General features: G+C 41.7%; 1 protein-coding gene across 2 annotated transcripts; it reads left to right on the plus strand.

Moving 5' to 3' along the window:
- Window positions 1–220: 220 nt before the first annotated feature.
- LOC106584217 (F-box/LRR-repeat protein 5-like) lies at window positions 221–14307 on the plus strand. Of its 2 annotated transcripts, XM_014169255.3 has the most exons (11): window positions 221–943; window positions 2145–2360; window positions 4176–4271; window positions 5086–5278; window positions 5761–5943; window positions 6082–6207; window positions 6412–6560; window positions 8524–8606; window positions 8723–9442; window positions 9608–9756; window positions 12612–14307. In XM_014169255.3, the coding sequence occupies exons 1-11, from the start codon at window positions 860–862 to the stop codon at window positions 12686–12688; spliced, it is 2076 nt and encodes a 691-aa protein (XP_014024730.1). In that variant the 5' UTR covers window positions 221–859; the 3' UTR covers window positions 12689–14307. The 2 variants fall into 2 exon arrangements, with proteins under 2 accessions (XP_014024730.1, XP_045561903.1); XM_045705947.2 differs by lacking the exons at window positions 221–943; window positions 2145–2360 and adding an exon at window positions 3132–3966.
- The last annotated feature ends 5031 nt before the right edge of the window (window positions 14308–19338 follow it).

Genomic DNA, 19338 nt, shown 5'->3' on the forward strand with positions numbered 1-19338 from the left:
GGGGGACCAGTTACGTAAGCAAAAAAAATGTATGCATTCACTACTGTAAATCGCTCTGGATAAGAGCATCTGCTAAATGACTAAAATGTAACTTCTCCAGCATGCAGTGGCCATTGAAGGTGAGCATTTGAAGTTGGTTATGATGGTTATGATGCTGTTGGTTATGATGCTGAACTGCAGTCAGGTCAAGACCCTGGTGAGAGTGATGAGCTTTCCTTAGATGGTTTCTGACAGTGGGTACAGACATTCTTTGGTTGTGCAAACTCAGTTTAATCTGCTGTCAGTGTGACTGGTCCCAGATTAGCCAGATGTTGGAGGTGGTTTATGGTAACTGAATGTTAATTTCTTTTTCTTGCAACAGCTCTGGCAAACGTTCCAGCAGTTAGCATGCCAATTACATGCTCTCAAAACTTGAGACATCTGTGGCATTGTGTTGTGTGACAAAACTGCACATTTTAGAGTGGCCTTTTACTGTCTACAGCACATGGTGCACCTGTGCAATGATCATGCTCTGTAATACATTTATTGAAATGCCACACATATCAAGCGGATGGATTATTTTGGCAAAGGAGAAATGCTCACTGACAGAGATGTAAACAAATGTGCACAACATTTGAGATAAGATTTATGTGCGTATGGAACATTTCTTGGATATTTTTTTCAGCTCATGAAACATGGGACAAACACTTTACATGTTGCGTTTATATTTTTGTTCGGTGTATTCTAATTCCTAATTCCAACGCCACCGATTCTGTCACATAACAGTGGAGTGCGCATGCCCATTCTGACTTCACCAATGCTAAGCTAACCAGTTAGCTAGCGTACAACGTTAGTGCTGACTAGTTTTTATGGAGTGAAGATGGCACCTTTTCCCGACGAGGTGGATGTTTTTACTGGCCCACATTGGCGAATGAAACAGTTGGTAGGACTTTACTGCGAGAAGGTATGTATGGAGGAATGTGAATTGAGAATTTACTCAAAAAGCTAGCTATCGTCTGCTGCCTGGTATTTGCTGCTAACGCAGTGGTTTAGCTAGCTAACGTTAGCTGGTCTGAGAAATGGGTGTGTTTTTGGCATAGTAGTTAGCTACAGTATGTCAGTCGCTGGCTAGTTGGGAAAGGTCTCAACCAGTTTCTTAGCAAGCTAACCTAGCAAGGCAAAGACAGGATAGCTAACTTGGCTATTTAGTAGGTAACAAACACTTTAGTTATAGCTAGTTACGTGGCTGCCGAAGACGAGTCTGAAGTTTTCTAGCCCTTTTGTAGTTATGCAACACGATATCTTAGCTAGGTAGCTAAACCGTTACAGTGTGGCTAGCTAGTTAATATTGTTTCCCCTTTACCTAACGTCATAACTTGGCATGAGCAAAACACAAAATATATGCATAACTTAGCTAGCAAGCTACTTTGAGCCCATCCAAGCAATGAACAGCGGAATGAACGGTTCTGCGGGCATTTATCAATCAATCAAATGTATTTATAAAGCCCTTTACGCCAGCAGAACTCACAAAGTGCTTATACAGATACCCAGCCTAAACCCCAAAGAGTAAGCAAGCAATGCAAATGTAGAAGCACGCTGGCTTGGGAAAAACTCAGTAGAAAGGCAGGAACCTAGGAAGAAAACTAGAGGAACCAGGATTTAAGGGGTGACCAGTCCTCTTCTGGCTGTGCTGTGTGGAGATTATAAGAGTACAGATCCAGATCGTTCTTTAAGACGTCAAATAATAATCAGTGGTTATAGAGGGTGCAACATGTCAGCAACTCAGGAGTAAATGGCAGTTGGCTTTTCATTTCCAAGCATTCAGAGGTCGAGACAGCAAATGACGTGGAGGGAGAGGGCAGCAGGTCCGGTACAAGTTAGCACATCCAGTGAACATGCCAGTGTTCCATTGCCGCAGGCAGAACAGCAGAAATTGGATCAGAGTATGACCATGCTGACTGGGGACAGCCAGACAGCCATGGTCCTAGGGCTCAGGTCTGCTGAGCGAGATGGGAGAATTAGAGGGAGCATACCTAAGGTCACGTTAATGAGGCTTAGTTCCACTCATACAGGCATGTCCACAGTTCTGTTGCTATGGTTGTGTGCAGGTCTGCTATTGCTATCTGAGAAACTTTGACATGTTATTTCTTTCCTTTATACCACAGCTGTCACAGACCAACTTCTCCAACAACAATGACTTCCGCTCATTTCTTCAGTCACTGTGTGCCACCTTCAAGGAGTTCAAGATGCACGAACAGATTGAAAACGAGTATATCATCGGCCTGTTGCAACAGCGCAGCTGCACTGTGTATAATGTGCACTCCGATAACAAGTTGTCAGAGATGTTGTCCCTGTTTGAGAAAGGGCTGAGAAGCGTTAAGGTGACTCCACTAATGATATCAGTAAAAGTACTGCCACCAACATAACATTTATGAAAAGACTCACAAATAATCCCTCTTGCTCCTTGGGCTTTGTGTTGTGTGTCACTGAGTCATGTCTGCACAGAAATGATAGCCTATCCCTGTAGTCATTCAGCCTTCAGACATGTCATTTTAACAACAACATGTTGTTGGATAAGGAAGGTCTTGGTTTCCTGTAACTGAGAAACGCTCAACACTGTTCTCTTATATCGAGGCGGAGTTTAGCTTTCATAACTGGTTGCGGGATTTACTAGCAACAATATTGGGTCACCATCAGTCGAGTCTTGTAAAAAATTTCAATTCTGAAAACACTTACCTGTACCTTTGTTTGTCCTGTACAGCTGCAGTCCTTCCATTTAGCGAATACAACCACCAACCTTTTCCTCGTTGCTTGTACGACGTAAGCTGAGATGCAATTTGGTCCGTACTATCCGGGATCCTTGGGATGTCCCAACCCTAAACCCTAACTTTAACCCCTAACCTTAACCATTTTAAACTTAAATGGGGTAGGGACGTCCCATGGATTCGGGATAGCACAGACCCAATTGCATCTCAGCTTACGTAGTACGAGCAACAAGGGAAAAGTCGGTGGTTGTAGCCGCTAAAAGTTTATTAAAAGTATGAATTTCAGCACCCCGTGGAAGGACTGCAGTTGTACTGGACAAACATAGGTACAGGTAAGTGTTTTCAGAATTAATATTTTTACAAGAATCGACTGGTGGTGGCTCAAAGATGTTGCTAGCAAATCCCGTGAACAGTTATCCAAACTCATCTCCGCCTCGATACAAGACAACGGAGTTGAGCGTTCCTCAGCTAGGTTTCCTGTTACCTTTTTTTTCCACCCCTTACATTAGTGAAACTGGTGTTTCTAAACACAACACATGATTGAACAATAATAATTATGCCTCAATTCCTTAAAAGGGAATCTGTTAAATTATTGGCATTATGTTGGAAAAGCCTATATGGACTTTCCTGACCTGCAAAATGTCTGTTTTAGATTTTGGTTAGTCGTTTCACTGATCAGGAATGACCTTATAGCCTCTCCTCGTTATGCTGATTGTATACAGTAGCCTATATTTGGTGTTAGGAGGAGCTGTATTTTGTAGCTTGTAGGGAGCACCAAGCAGGACACGAATAGCATGGGCCTGTGAACATTACAGGGAGACTCCGTTTATAGATGCCATAAGCTGTTTTGAGAGAGAGACTGCTGGCCTATTTTGGTTCCAGGCAGAATTGTTCCTGTGACCTGTTTCCAGAGCTTTTTGAGACAAATGTAGCCATGTACAAACAAGAAATGGCCTGTCCTGAATGGCGCAATTGTGTACATTTTAACATTTGTCTGAGTCTGTCCCAATCATAATCTGCTCTTACTAAACGGTGGAATTTCCTTTGTAAGAGCAGAATTTGGTAATCTGTACTTGGTCTTCAACCAGGACAGGAAATGTTTTCATTTCAGCTCAGATAAACAAAACTTTGTTTAATTGTTTGTAAATGCAATTCTAATAATTTTTGGTTAAGTCTCTGCAGATTCATCAATGGAATATTGGATGAAAAAAAGTTACAGCTGGTATTTTTCAGTTTTGCCTGTTAATAATTTGCTTATCCTACAAGTGAAAGTATTTGTTAGAGTATTTTATTGGTCTGTTCACTCTTGATTGTTTGACTGTTACGATTGTGTGGTTTGATTTGACCGAAGCTGAGGATTGATGGCATTTATTTAAGTGGAGTGAATGACAGTCAGTCGTGTATGATGTCATGATTACGGTATAATTGCAGAGCGAGTATGAGCAGCTGAACTATGCCCGGCAACTGAAAGAGCGACTGGAGGCATTCACACAGGACTTCTTACCCCACATGAAGGAGGAGGAAGAGGTATGATTAAATCATGTCATTTGTAATAATTAACTTGAGATATTCTGATGTAGGACCTACTGTGTAAATGATTAGGTCCCACTTTATTTGGATAGTCCATCTGTAGATCCTCTACATATGGTCATACTATCAAAGAAATGATCTGTTGATAAGCAACTGCTTGTTAGGGTTAGAATAAGGGCAAAGTTTAAGATAAAGGTTTAGGTTACTAGATGGACTATCCAAATAAAGTGTTACCAATTATTAATACATGTTTGTTATATAGTGTTCTGTCCATGAATGGGTACTGTCACAAAACCCATAACTAGCCTACGGATATTGTTGCACTCACTTTTAGTGGTCCTAGGCCTAGTTACATGGTCTGTAACCTGAATTAATGTGTGCATTTGGGAGAAATAAGAGTATGTGGTCGGCGAGCACAAGCGATTTATTAGTTGTTCAGATAGTAACGAAAATAACGTACAAAACAGAAACCTACAAACAGGCATGCCCAAACTAGACTCGAAACCAAACAAACCCAGCAGCCTCAAGGCATGTAAACTGGGACACTGACTGACGATCACACTAATTGTCAGCAAATGATGTGCTAATCAACCAGACTCAGCATCTGGACAAGGTTGCTGCTGCCTCCTGGGGGAATGGAGTGTGTGGAAGTGTAATCTGGATAGTGCGTTTTGTCTGTCCTAACAGTAACCTTCCCTCCATATCATAACAGTACCAGCAAATAAGATATTCTCTTGAACTGTTGGCCTTTCTGTCTAGCTCATAATAATGAATTGCTTTATATGTGTTTATGTAATGGGGTCTATTCCAGGTGTTCCAGCCCATGCTGATGCAGTACTTCACCTATGAGGAGCTGAAAGACCTCAAGAAGCAGGTGATGGCACAGCACTGTAGCCAGCAGCGATGGGACTGTGCAGCAGAAGTGCTGAAGGGGCTCAGTCTGTGGAGCCAGGCAGAGGAGCTGCACAAGGCCTTCAAGTATGCTGACCACGAGAAGACTGACGGTGAGTCACAGACCCCTTTATTGCCTTCTCTAGAGCGCACACCTACATCTTGGTGACGGCTATGATTCTGTTTTCTCCCCAGTATACACAGCCTCCTCCATATGACATCTATCACCATGCAATCCCTTTACCTAATATCTCCTTCAGCAACACACTTCTCAACTTCAGCTTAGTCATAACTACGCTATATTGGCGGATGTGGTCAGTACATTAGGAAATGAGTTGGCCAAATTTCCCAGAACCAAATGTTTGTTGAGGTGTGGCTTTAATGCTTACCAAAAACATTTCTACAGACGGCTGAATCACACTTCTGTTTCTGTGTTATTGCTATGGTCTAGCAATTATTCTTAGGTCTTTTTACCTCGAACTGTAGAGAAGCATTACTTAAGTAACATTTCATAAGCACTTGAGTTCAGTATGTATTGTACACTACACTGACTATTTTAAAAAAACGTTTAAAAAAACTGGTTATCAATCCTCAGAACTAGAGAAAGAGCTGTGCTCCACCCACATCTCCCAGCTACCTACAGAGATCCTGCTGCATCTGTTCCGCTACCTGGGTCCTGAGGACCTGTGTCACTGTGGCCAGGTGTCCTCAGCCTGGTCCGACCTGGCCAAGACCGGTTCTCTGTGGAGGCACCTCTACCCTGTACGCTGGGCCAGAGGTACAGAGATATCAGTGTTGACCTTTAATATTTTTGTCCTCACTGATGGTGAAGCAGTCAACACTGTAAAAGCTGCCAATAAAATATTTTGACACTTGTTTTTCCTCTTAATGAAATAAGACACTGTCTGTTTCCCAGGGGATCACTATCGCGGCCCCCCAGCTGATCTGAATCAGGAACCGGATGAGGAGTGGGTGAACAGTCTGCAGGATGAGGGCAAGGCCTACCAGGAGTGGGATGAGGATGCAGATGTGGATGAGTCTGGTGAGCTCTTTCAGCCTCCTAACGGTGTCAACCCCAGTCAGTCTGTGTTTGTCAGGAGTACATCTAAAGGATTGATCCAGGGAAAATGCATAGCTTGATTGAAGTGACAGTGTTTACAGATTTGGAAGAATTGTTAGGGCGATTTTTCTGGCTGTCTTGTCCTATTACCTCATCTCTGGTGTACCCATTTTCTCCCTTGTTTAGATGATACTTGTGAAGACTCATTGGCTATAAGCTCAGCTCAGCGGGAGAAGAAACTACTAAATGAAATGATCCAGAACCTTCTGCCAGCTGTGGGTTCCTCTGTCAGGTCCATCGTTCTGGCCTACAGCTCTACGGTCTCCAGTAAGATGGTATGAATATTCATGATAATATGCCTAGAACATCAATGAAGCAGTGCTACTAATACAAAGCTTCCTATTCTCTAAGTAATGAGAGAAGCTGGCGTGTGAATGAAGGCTGTTTCAGACTGACTAGGCTCTACATGGCAGAGTGTTGGTTAATGATCTGTATGTATACAGTACCAGTCAAACATTTGGACACCTACTCATCCCAGGGTTTTTCTTTATTTTTGACTATTTTCTATGTTGTAGAATAATAGTGAAGACATCAAAACTATGAAATGACACACATGGTATCACGTAGTAACCAAAAGGGTGTTAAACAAATGTTTTATATTTGCGATTTGCCTTGATGACAGCTTTGCACACTCTTGGAATTCTCTCAACCAGCTTCGTGTGATAGTCACCTGGAATGCATTTAAATTAACAGGTCTGCCTTATGTTAATTTGTGGAATTTGTTTCATAATGCGTTTGAGCTAATCAGTTGTGTTGTGACAAGGTTAGGCGTGGTATGCAGAAGATAGCCCTATTTGGTAAAAGACCGGGTCCATATAATGGCAAGAACAGCTCAAATAAGCAAAGAGAAATGACAGTCCATTACTTTAAGACATGGTCAGTCAATCCTTCAAGTGCAGTAGCAAAAACCATCAAGCGCTATGATGAAACTGGTTCTCATGAGGACCTCCACAGAAAAGGAAGACCCAGAGTTACCTCTGCTGCAGAGGATAAGTTCATTAGAATTACCAGCCTCAAAAATCGGCAATTAACTGCACCTCAGATTGCAGCCCAAATAAATGCTTCAGAGAGTTAAAGTAATAGACACATCTCAACATCAACTGTTCAGAGGAGACTGCGTGAATTATTATTATATTTTGTTGTTGTTGTGTGAATCAGGCTTTCATGGTCAAATTGCTACAAGGAAACCACTACTAAAGGACACCAATAATAAGAAGAGGCTTGCTTGGTGCAAGAAACACGAGCAATGGACATTAGACCGGTGGAAATCTGTCCTTTGGTCTGATGAGTCCAAATGTGAGATTTTCGGTTCCAACCGCTGTCTTTGTGAGACACAGAGTAGGTGAACAGATGATCTCCGTTTGTGAGGTTCCCAACATGGAGGAGGTGTGATGGTGTGGGGGTGCTTTGCTGTTGACACTCTGTGATTTATGTAGAATTCGATGCACACTTTACCAGCATGGCTACCACAGCATTCTGCAGCAATACGCCATCCAATCTGGTTTGTGCTTAGTGGGAGCATCATTTGTTTTTCAACAGGACAATTACCCACAACACACTTCCAGGCTGTATAAGGGCTATTTGACCAAGAAGGAGAGTGATGGAGTGCTGCATCAGATTCATGGTGGGGTGGCAGGTAGCCTAGTGGTTAGAGCGTTGGGCCAGTAACCGAAAGGTTGCGGGATTGAATCCCTGAGCTGACAAGGTAAAAATCTGTCGTTCTGCCCCTGAACAAGCAGTTAATCCACTGTTCCCCGGTAGGCCGTCATTGTAAATATGATTTTATTCTTAACTGACTTGCCTAGTTAAATAAAGGTAAAAAAAAAAATGTTTTTAATCATTTGACCTGGCCTCCACAATCACCTGACCTCAACCCAATTGAGATGGTTTGGGATGGGTTGGACCGCAGAGTGAAGGAAAAGCAGCCAACAAGTGCTCCGCATATGTGGGTACTCCTTCAAGACTGTTGGAAAAGTATTCCAGGTGACTACCTTATGAAGCTGGTTGAGAGAATGCCAAGAGTGTGCAAAGGGTGGCTACTTTGAAGAATCTCAAATATAAAATATATTTTGATTTAACTTTTTTGTTTACTACATGATTCCATATGTGTCATTTCATAGTTTTGATGTCTTCACTATTATTCTACAATGTAGAAAATAGTAAAAATAAACGAAAACCCTTGAATAAGTAGGTGTGTCCAAACATTAACTGGTGCTGTATGTGTGTCTGCTGCCACAGGTGCGTCAGATCCTTAGTCTCTGTCCTAATCTCACCCACCTGGACCTCACTCAGACTGATGTCACAGACTCCGCCTTTGACAGGTATGCCATCCATAGCCAGACCAATTATGCTGAAGACTACAGGGTATGATTAACTATTGAACTTGTCTCTCTTCTCCCCTAATTGATTTGATTTCTCTTCACTTCTTTTCTGTCAGTTGGTCATCTCTGGGGTCATGTCTGTCTCTTGAGCACCTGGACCTATCAGGCTGTGAGAAGATCACTGACCACACCCTGAAGAAGCTGTCCATTGGTCTGGGGTACCTGGCATCGCTCACCTACTCTCAGAAACGATCCGACCGGCAAGCCAAGCTTCTGAAGAGCCCACCTCCCATCAGTCTGCTGGACGAGCGGAGCCTCCGTTTGACGGGGGCCAGCCGGCAGGCCCTGATCTTCAAGCAGCATACGGGGAGACGGTGCAGCAGCCCCTCCAGGGTCTGGGTCCTGGACCCTTCGGAGCTGGCCGACATCGAGGATGCAGCAGAGTGGAACCGCCGCGGGGGAGTGTCTACCCCTGAGGGGCGAGGCTTTGTGGCGACGAAGCCAGGAGGTTCGTGTTGCTGCAGGAGGAGTAGGAGGCGGGGCCTCAGGACAAGCTATAGCACCTCCTACTGGCAGCAGCAGTATGGGCTTGGGGAGGCCTGCTGTGGCCATTCAACCTGCTGCACTGGTGAGATGGCCCTGAGGACTTATGGAGGGCTGCAGTGTTTGTCTTACACCACCAGGGGCAGTGCAGGGGCAGAGTTTTGGACTAAATGCTCCTCTGGGGGTCAGCGGTGCCTGGAGCTTTACAACAGAACTGATCAGTCAGACGCTCGGCGCTCGCTGAGATTCCTCAGCCTCTCTGGATGCTATCGGGTTACAGACCTGGGCTTGAGGTAAAACTGCTTGGGATGCTGCTCTTCAAAGAAATGACAAACATGCATATGTATTATACCTGTGGATAAATTGTGTAAATCTTTCTTTGTGTTACTGATATTGACTGTGAGTAGGTTCAAATGATTGTGTATTATATACTCTACGCGTGTGTGTGTGTGTTTCAGGGTGCTGTCTCAGCGTGGAGGTCTTCCTCTCCTGGAGCATTTGAACCTGTCTGGATGTCTCCTCATCACTGAGGTTGGGCTACAGGAGCTGGTGTCAGCCTGTCCTGCCCTCAATGATGAACACTTCTACTACTGCGACAACATCAATGGTAACGCGCGCACACACAAAATGCACAATATTAGGGAAAACTGGGAAAACACCCTCTTATCAGGCAACGTATTCATACAAGGATATGAGTGATGCACAATTTTATACATTTCTTGAATTTAATTTATTTTACAAAACGACCACATGTGGACACAATGCATTTAAAATGATTGGGGATGACACAACGTTTAACAACGTACTTCCATTGTGGCCTTCTTATTAACGATTATGTAATGTAACCCTTTTTTTTTTCAAATTTAGTCTAAAATGACATATCTAACTGCCTGTAGCTCAGGACCTGAAGCAAGGATATGCATATTCTTGATACCATTTGAAAGGAAATACTTTGAAGTTTGTGGAAATGTGAAGTTGTAGGAGAATTTAACCTCCCTGGGCAAGCAAGCGTCCCACCTAGTCAACAGCCAGTGGAATCGCGTGGCGCGAAATACAAATACCTCATAAATGCTATAACTTCAATTTGTCAAACATATGACTATTTTACACCATTTTAAAGAGAAGACTCGTTAATCTAACCACATTGTCCGATTTCAAAAAGGCTTTACAGCGAAAGCAAAACATTAGATTATGTCAGGAGAGTACCCTGCCAAAAATAATCACACAGCCATTTTCAAAGCAAGCATATATGTCACAAAAACCAAAACCACAGCTAAATGCAGCACTAACCTTTGATCTTCATCAGATGACACTCCTAGGACATGTTCTACAATACATGCATGTTTTGTTCAGTCAAGTTCATATTTATATCAAAACCAGCTTTTTACATTAGCATGTGATGTTCAGAACTACCATACCCACCGCAAACTTCCGGTGAATTTACTAAATTACTCACGATTAACGTTCACAAAATACATACAGAACTCCTTTATGCAATCGCGGTGTCAGATTTTAAAATAGCTTTTCGGCGAAAGCCTATTTTGCAATATTCTGAGTAGATAGCCCGGCTAGCTAATTTGACACCCACCAAGTTTGGCTCTCACCAAACTCAGATTTACTATAAGAAAAATTGGATTACCTTTGCTGTTCTTCGTCAGAATGCAGTCCCAGGACTTCTACTTCAACAACAAATGTTGTTTTGGTTCCAAATAATCCATAGTTATAATCAAATAGGCCATCCCTGTAGCTCAGTTGGTAGAGCATGGTGTTTGCAACGCATGGTGTTTGCAACGCCAGGGTTGTGGGTTCGATTCCCACAGGGGGCCAGCACAGAAAAAAAAAATGTATGAAATGTGTGCATTCACTACTGTAAGTCGCTCTGGATAAGAGCATCTGCTAAATGACTAAAATGTAAATAGCTCCGTTTTGTTTGTGCGTTCAGGTCAATATCCGAAGGGTGACGCGCGAGCGCATTTCGTGACAAAAAAATGCAAAATATTCCATTACCGTACTTCGAAGCATGTCAAACGCTGTTTAAAATAAATTTTTATGCTATTTTTCTTGTAAAATAGCGATAATATTCCAACCGGGCGACGTTGTATTCATTCAAAGACATGGAGTCGTCTCGTGGACGTGCATCTCCAGTGTCATTTTTCCCTGCCTGACCACTCACAAAAACTCCTGCAGTTTTTTGCCCAGAGACTGCAGAGACATCATTCCACTTTCTGGCGCCTTCTGAGAGCCAATGGAAGCCTTAGAAAATGTCACGTTACAGCAGAGATGCTGTATTTTCGATAGAGATGCCACAGAAGGAGAACAAATTGTCAGACAGGGCACTTCCTGTATGGAATCTTATCAGGTTTTGGCCTGCCATATGAGTTCTGTTATACTCACAGACACCATTCAAACAGTTTTAGAAACTTTAGTGTATTCTCGTTTCTGGGCAAGAGTAGTAACCAGTTTAAATCGGGTACGTTTTTTATCCGGCCGTGTAAATACTGCCCCCTAGCCCCAACAGGTTAACACATATATCTGGTAATAGATAATACAAACAAAAAAACATGTGTTTTGAAATGCAAGAGAAAGGCCATAATATCATATAGGAGTTTAGGCCACCAGATGGCAGCACTGTGTGTACAAAATTTCAGACTGATCCAGTGAAGCATTGCAATACTGCACAATATTTTCTATCAAGTCTGCCCAAATATGCCGAATTGGACAATTGATACATTTTCAAGTACATAACTATAGAGATCATACAAACATGATATGGTAATACAAAATATAAGCTTCTTAGACTTGCTTTCAATGACATACAATACCGTTCAAAGGTTTGGGGTCACTTAGAAATGTCCTTGTTTTTGAAAGAAAAGCAAATTGTTTTGTCCATTTAAAAACATCAAATTGATCAGAAATACAATTTGATGTTATTTTAATGGACAAAAAAAATGTGAATTTGGTCGCAGGATTAAAGAATCTCTCTATGGGGCTTATCCGGCAAGACTAATAATGAATGTGCTTCGATAACCCTCTTATTACAATCATACCTAACCTCACCTGGCTGTCCAGAACATTTCCCAGTGTAAGTTCCTTATGTAACAGTCCTGCTGATCTTGTGAGGTGCAAGGTAAGTGGGCCTATAAGTAGCTGGTTGGCGGAACACATTTACTGTTGTGTCACAACTTAATGTTTAACTCCATTGTGTAAACAGTATCTTTTGACATTGTTTTTAAACCAGTCGGAAGAGTGGGCGGTAGCCCTACTTGGGATGAGTTACATTTCCTGTTAATAAGGGCACTGGTTTTTAACTTGACCATGCCACTGGAATTTGAGACCATTCCATTGGCCATAAAGTGCAAACTCCACCCAGCCGGTGCACCGGCAAGGTAAAACGAATGGGCACATCAGTACATGGCCTATGAGTGAGTGATTGACTGTTCTGACTGTGGACTCTCTCTGCAGGTCCCCATGCTGATACGGCCAGCGGCTGCCAGAACCTGCAGTGTGGCTTCAGGGCGTGCTGCCGCTCTGGAGAGTGACCTTTGACCTTACTCTCGATGAATTCCCCCCCCCTCATCTGCACTTTAATCCTCACCTGGGAATATGCCATTTGTTGTATTTTGTCACTTCAGATAGTTTCTACATGAAATGTTAAGTAAAAAGTAGATTCCTGACATTGCCATTTCTATCTGTATTTCTTGGAAACACTAATTTAGAAAATAAAGTATATGGGTGTTTGGATGACGTATCTGCAAATATAAATTCTGATTCCTTATTTTTGTGGTTTTGAGAAGGTGATTTGTTTTACACTTACGTTTGAGTTGCAAAAAAGCAGATGGTATATGTGAGCACATAGTATTTGTTTCTGTAAAACCGGTATCCTGTCGTTTCTGACTAGTTCCACTTCCTCTTCTCCTATGTTTGTTTTAGATCACCAATTTGCGATTACTGTAGTCTTACTTGGTTTATTGAAAATAGAGAAGTCAGAAACATCATATTATTCACTGTTGTGATGTGAGGTCCCTTCGTAGGAAAATAAGCACCCACTAAATTATTTATTATTACACACAGCTGCGCATTTCACTACCAGAGACCACACACATTCAACAAAGTTTAAAATGGTCGTGGTCCTCTTAACAATTTTATGTATATTAATAAAACACAAATGTATGATAACGCTATTGTAGAGTTCCTTCATGTAGTGTGCCCACTCATGGTGAAGACTGGTTCTTATGCTGGCAAGTGGCAACCCATGTGAGCTAGATCTGGCAACCCATGTGAGTTAGATCAGGGGTTCCAACACTTTTTTGTTTATTTTATGTATTTTTTTTGCTTTGAGTCCTAGGTGTCTTGAGGCACGACCCACCATTGAGCGGTGTAAAAACATACTGACCAAAGAATGAGTGAAAAATTCTCTTGGCAGCAAAGTTTTAAAGCAAATTTCTTGCTATTCTATACATTTGGCATGGAGCTGAAACAACATTTTGCAGTTAAGATAATTTCCTGCAATTCTAAGCATTTTGACATGGCTAATTGTTTTCTTATGCTCTAAAATCACAAAATCAATGGGAGCCTGATTGTCTAGGTTTTATTTTGTTGATTGTAAGTCCTTAAAGATAATGGGCTATTATTAAAAAATATATAGGTCACCAGGGTGTGTCACCATGGTGGTCAGTTCACTGGTAGAATTGTGTCAGATGGGTACAGGCATTTCAGGAATAAAGAGCTATTGTGGTTTCTGGCTGTAGGTAATACACTTATGCAATATCTCTGATTTCAACCTTTAAAATGTCATTCACAATGCTCCTTATCTTTCTCTTTTGTGGCTGGAAACATTTGATTGTTCTGATTTAATATTTACTTAAGTATTTTCCCTTTGTCACTGTTCTCCACTGAATCAATGGTAAGGACAGTGAAATTCACCTGCATTCACATAAGCACTCCCAGGGCAGAGGGTTACAAAACAATCTGAGATATAGAATGACCAAATGGAGCCAATTTGAAAAGTAGCCCCTAATCTGTGAAACTCACTGTGATTGCTATACATAGCACATCCATTGTCAGGAGACAAGTAGCCTGTTCGAACAATCTGCATGAGAAGTTATATTGATTATGTACAATTTCAAAAGTAGAACAATAAAAGTAACTTTGATTTAAAGTGTTGCTCTATGTGTTAGAGGATTCAAACAATAGTAGTATTTCATATAATTAAGCAATAAGGCACGGAGGTGTGGTAAATGGCCAATATACCACGGCTAAGGGCTGTTTATCACGATGCAACGCGCAGTGCCTGTATTCAGCCCTTAGCCGTAGTATATTGGCCATATACAACAGACCTCCGAGGTGCCTTATTGCTGTTATAAACTGGTTACCAACGTAATTAGAACAGTAAATATAAATATTTTGTCATACCAGTTCTATACGGTCTGATATACCACAGCTATCAGCCAATCAGCATTCAGGACTAGAACCACACAGTTTATAAAGTTAATTATAAACTGGGTGGTTTGAGCGCTGAATGCTGATTGGCTAAAAGCCATAGTCTTTTTTTTTTACGCCTCTAATTACATTGCTTACCAGTTTATAATAGCAATAAGGCAACTCTGGGGTTTGTGGTATATGGCCAGTATACATACATACAGTGGGAAAGTATTCAGACCCATTGACTTTTTCCACATTTTATGTTCCTGCCTTATTCTAAAATGGATTAAATTGTTTCCCCCACCTCAGTCTACACACACTACCCCATAATGACAAAGCAAAAACGTTTTTTTGACAAATAAAAAATGGAAACATATTTACAAAGTACTTTGCTTTATGTTTTTTGTGTGTTCTCTGGAAAATGTCTGCTTAGCCCACATCTTGACATGCTCTGTATATGTAATGTATAAAATAACTATGTATTCATACCACAGGAGGTTGGTGGCATGTTACATAGGGAGGACGGGCATGTGGTAATGGCTGGAGAAGAAAACAGTGCATTCGGAAAGTATTCAGACCCATTGACTTTTTCCTCATTTTGTAACGCTACAGCCTTATTCTAAAATGTATGAAATAGTTTTTCCCCCCCTCAATCTACACACAATATCCCATAATGAGACGGCAAAAACAGGTTTTTTGACATTTTTGCAAATGTATAAAAAAAAACTGAAATATCACATTTACGTAAGTATTCAGACCTTTTACTCAGTACTTTGTTGAAGCACCTTTGGCAGCGATTACAGCCTTGAGTGTTCTTGGGTATGACGCTACCCAGCTTGGCACACCTATATTTGTGGAGTTTCTCTCATTCTTCTCTGCAGATCCTCTCAAGCTCTGTCAGGTTGGATGGGGAGCGTCGGTGCACACCTATTTTCAGGTCTCTCCAGAGATGTTTGATCGGTTTCAAGTCCGGGCTCTGTCTGGGCCACTCAAGGACATTCAGAGACTTGTCCCGAAGTCACTCCTGCGTTGTCTATGCGGTGTGCTTAAGGTCGTTGTCCTGTTGAAAGTGAACCTTCTCCCCAGTCTGAGGTCCTGAGCGCTCTGGAGCAGGTTTTCATCAAGGATCTCTCTGTACTTTGCTCTGTTCATCTTTCCCTCTCCTTACTAGTCTTCTAGTCCCTGCCGCTGAAAAACATCCTCACAGCATGATGCTGCCACCACCATGCTTCACCATAGGGATGGTGCCAGGTTTCCTCCATACCTGACGCTTGGCATTCAGGCCAAAAGGTTCAATCTTGGTTTTATCAGACCAGAGAATTGTGTTTTTCATGGTCAGAGTCCTTTAGGTGCCTTTTTGCAAACTCCAAGCAGGCTGTCATGTTCCTTTTACTGAAGAGTTTCTTCCGTCTGGCCGCTACCATAAAGTCCTGATTTGTGGAGTGCTGCAGAGATGGTTGTCCTTCTGGAAGGTTCTCCCATCTCCACAGAGGAACTCTGACAGAGCTCCAGAGTGACCATCCTGTTCTTGCTCACCTCCCTGACCAACGCCCTTCTCCCCTGATTGCTCAGTTTGGCCAGGCAGCCAGCTCTAGTAAGAGTCTTGGTGGTTCCAAACTTCTTCCATTTAGGAATGATGGAGGCCACTGTGTTCTTGGGGACCTTCAGTGCTGCAGACATTTTTGGGTACCCTTCCCTAGATCTGTGCCTTGATACAAACCTGTCTCGGAGCTCTATGGACAATTCCTTTGACCTCATGGCTTGGTTTTTGCTCTGACATGTACTATCATATGGTGGGACCTTATATAGACAGGTGTGTGTCTTTCCAAATCATGTCCAATTAATTTAATTTACCGCAGGTAGGCTCCAATCAAGTTGTAGAAACATCTCAAGGATGATCCATGGAAACAGCATGCACCTGAGCTCAATTTCGAGTCTCATAGCAAAGGGTCTGAATAATTATGTAAATCATTTATATATATATATATATATATATATATATATATTTCTTTTTAAGTAATACATTTGCAAAACCTGTTTTTGCTTTGTCATTATAGGGTATTGTGGGTAGATTGATGAGGATTTTTTAAAGTCTGTTTTAGAATAAGGCTGTAACGTAACAAAATATGGAAAAAGTCAAGGGGTCTGAATACTTTCCGAATGCGCTGTATACCACGGTTAAGGGCTGTATCCAGGCACTCTGCATTGTGCATAAGAACAGCCATTAGCTGTGGTATATTGGCCATATACCACACCCCCTCATGCTTTATTGCTTAATTATTTAAAAAATATTATACAGTACATTAACACAGTTGAGGCTGAGCTTCAGATTTGGTACATATACAACTTTATTATTTCTTAGGAATGATAAACAACCTGCAAACTATCAGATATAGTCCAGAGCTAACACACTCATATGTAATGATAAACAAAATACAAGACAAAATAGCCTAAAATGTGGTTGTGCTCTACACATTTCTTCAGATAAAAAAAAGATATACAGTATCAGTCAAAAGTTTGGACACATCTACTCATTCAAGGGTTTTTCTTTATTTGTACTATTTTCTACATGAATTAACACATATGGGATCAGGTAGTAACCAAAAAAGTGTTAAACAAATAAAAATATATTTGAGATTTGAGATTATTCAAAGTAGCCACCCTTTATCTTGATGACAGCTTTGCACGCTCTTGGCATTCTCTCAACCAGCTTCATGAGGTAGTCACCTGGAATGTATTTCAATTATCAGGTGTGCCTTGTTAAAAGTTAATTTGTGGAATTTATTTCCTTCTTAATGCATTTGAGCCAATCAGTTGTGTTGTGACAAGGTAGGGGTGGTATACAGAAGATTGCCCTATTTGGTAAAAGAACAAGTCCATATTATGGCAAGAACAGCTCAAATAAATAAAGAGAAATGACAGTTCCATCATTACTTTAAGACATGAAGGTCAGTCAATGCGGAAAGTGCAGTCGCAAAAACCATCAAGCGCTACGATGGAACTGGCTCTCATGAGGACCGCCACAGGAAAGGAAGACCCAGAGTTACCTCTGCTGCAGAAGATAAGTTCATTAGAGTTACCAGCCTCAAAAATCGGCAATTAACTGCAACTCAGATTGCAGCCCAAAAAAATGCTTCAGAGAGTTAAAGTAACAGACACATCTCAACATCAACTGTTCAGAGGAGACTGCGTGGTCGAATTGCTGCAAAGAAACCACTACTAAAGGACACCAATAAGAAGAAGAGACTTGCTTGGGCCAAGAAACATGAGCAATGGACAGTAGACTGGTGGAAATCTGTCCTTTGGTCCAAATTTGAGATTTTTGGTTCCAACCGCCGTGTCTTTGTGAAACTCTGAGTAGGTGAACAGATCATCTCCGCATGTGTGGTTCCCACAGTGAAGCATTCGCTAGCTAAGTGGAAGTGAAAGTTTAAAAAAATACAACATGTAGCTATCTCCTTGTTTCTCTCTTTGCCACTCTTTCTTTTTTGAAGAAATTAATTTGTTCAAAACTGTTCAACCATTGTCTTTCTCTTTAAGTCAACTACTCAGCACATTTTATGCACTGCAGTGCTAGCTAGCTGTAGCTTATGCTTTCATTACTAGATTAATTCTCTGATCCTTTGATTTTTATCAGACCAGACAACACAGTTCATGCTGCAAGAGTTCTAATAGGTTTGAGGATGTCCTCCGGAAGTTGTCATAATTACTGTGTTAGTCTATGGAATGGGGTGAGAACCACGAGCCTCCTAGGTTTTGTATTGAAGTCAATGTAACCAGAGGAGGACGGAAACTAGCTGTCCTCCGGCTACACCATGGTGCTACCCTAGAGAGTGCTGTTGAGGCTACTGTAGACCTTCATTGCAAAACAGTGTGTTATAAACAATTATTTGGTGGCGTGAATATATTTAGAATAGTTTTATATAAAAATGATAACTTTTTAAATGCTTCCCTGAGGAGGAGGGTCCTCTTTCTCCCCTAAGGAGCCTCCACTGGCCTAATGTTCCCCCTGTACCTTTAGATCTAGCCAGAATGAACAGTGGGCGGATGGTGAATAGTCTATTTCAGTTGGTGTATCAGATATGACAATACAGTGGTATTATAATGCAATCTTTTTCAAATTTATCATGGCATTTTATCATACTGTATTTTGTGAATCTTCAAGCATTTTCCAGCTATCAATAAAGTGCAGAAGATGTCCAAACTGATACATAAAGGCGCCTAGCTTCTGTAAGCATGAGCAAGGCCACTGTCCAATGATTATGTACAATAAGAAGGACTCTTTTGGCTACTTCTAGACACTTGTTAAGCCATAGTATTTGCTTAACATGCGTGATCCTTTGCACTTTTTTATCGATTGCCATTTTTATCCATGCATACTTCCTAAGGGCCCAGGTCTGACAGAATCTGTGCAGAAGATCTAGGTGCTGCTACAGGCCCTCCTTGGTTGGGGATAGAAGCACCAGATCATCAGCAAACAGTAGACATTTGATTCTAGTAGGATGAGGCCGTGTGCTGCAGACTGTTCTAGTTCTCTTGACAATTCATTGATCTCTCTCTCTATCCCTCTCTACCTCTCTCTCTCTACCTCTCTCTTGCTCTCTACCTCTATACCGCTCTCTCACTCTTTATACTGCTCTCTCTCTCTACCTCTCTCTCTCTACCTCTCTCTCTCTCTCTCTCTCTACCTCTCTCTCCCTCTCTTTCTCTACCTCTGAATACTCGGTTATGAAAAGCCAACTGACATTTACTCCTGAGGTGCTGACCT

This window comes from Salmo salar, chromosome 23, assembly GCF_965601325.2.
Source record: "Salmo salar chromosome 23, fSalSal1, whole genome shotgun sequence".
NCBI lineage: Eukaryota > Metazoa > Chordata > Actinopteri > Salmoniformes > Salmonidae > Salmo > Salmo salar.

Bases quoted from the DNA above. Each gene is read 5' to 3' on its own strand.
- LOC106584217 (XM_014169255.3), top strand. From the start codon at position 860: ATGGCACCTTTTCCCGACGAGGTGGATGTTTTTACTGGCCCACATTGG. The intron at 4,272-5,085 runs GTATGATTAAAT...GGTCTATTCCAG, and splicing joins ACATGAAGGAGGAGGAAGAG to GTGTTCCAGCCCATGCTGAT. The intron at 6,561-8,523 runs GTATGAATATTC...CTGCTGCCACAG, and splicing joins CTACGGTCTCCAGTAAGATG to GTGCGTCAGATCCTTAGTCT.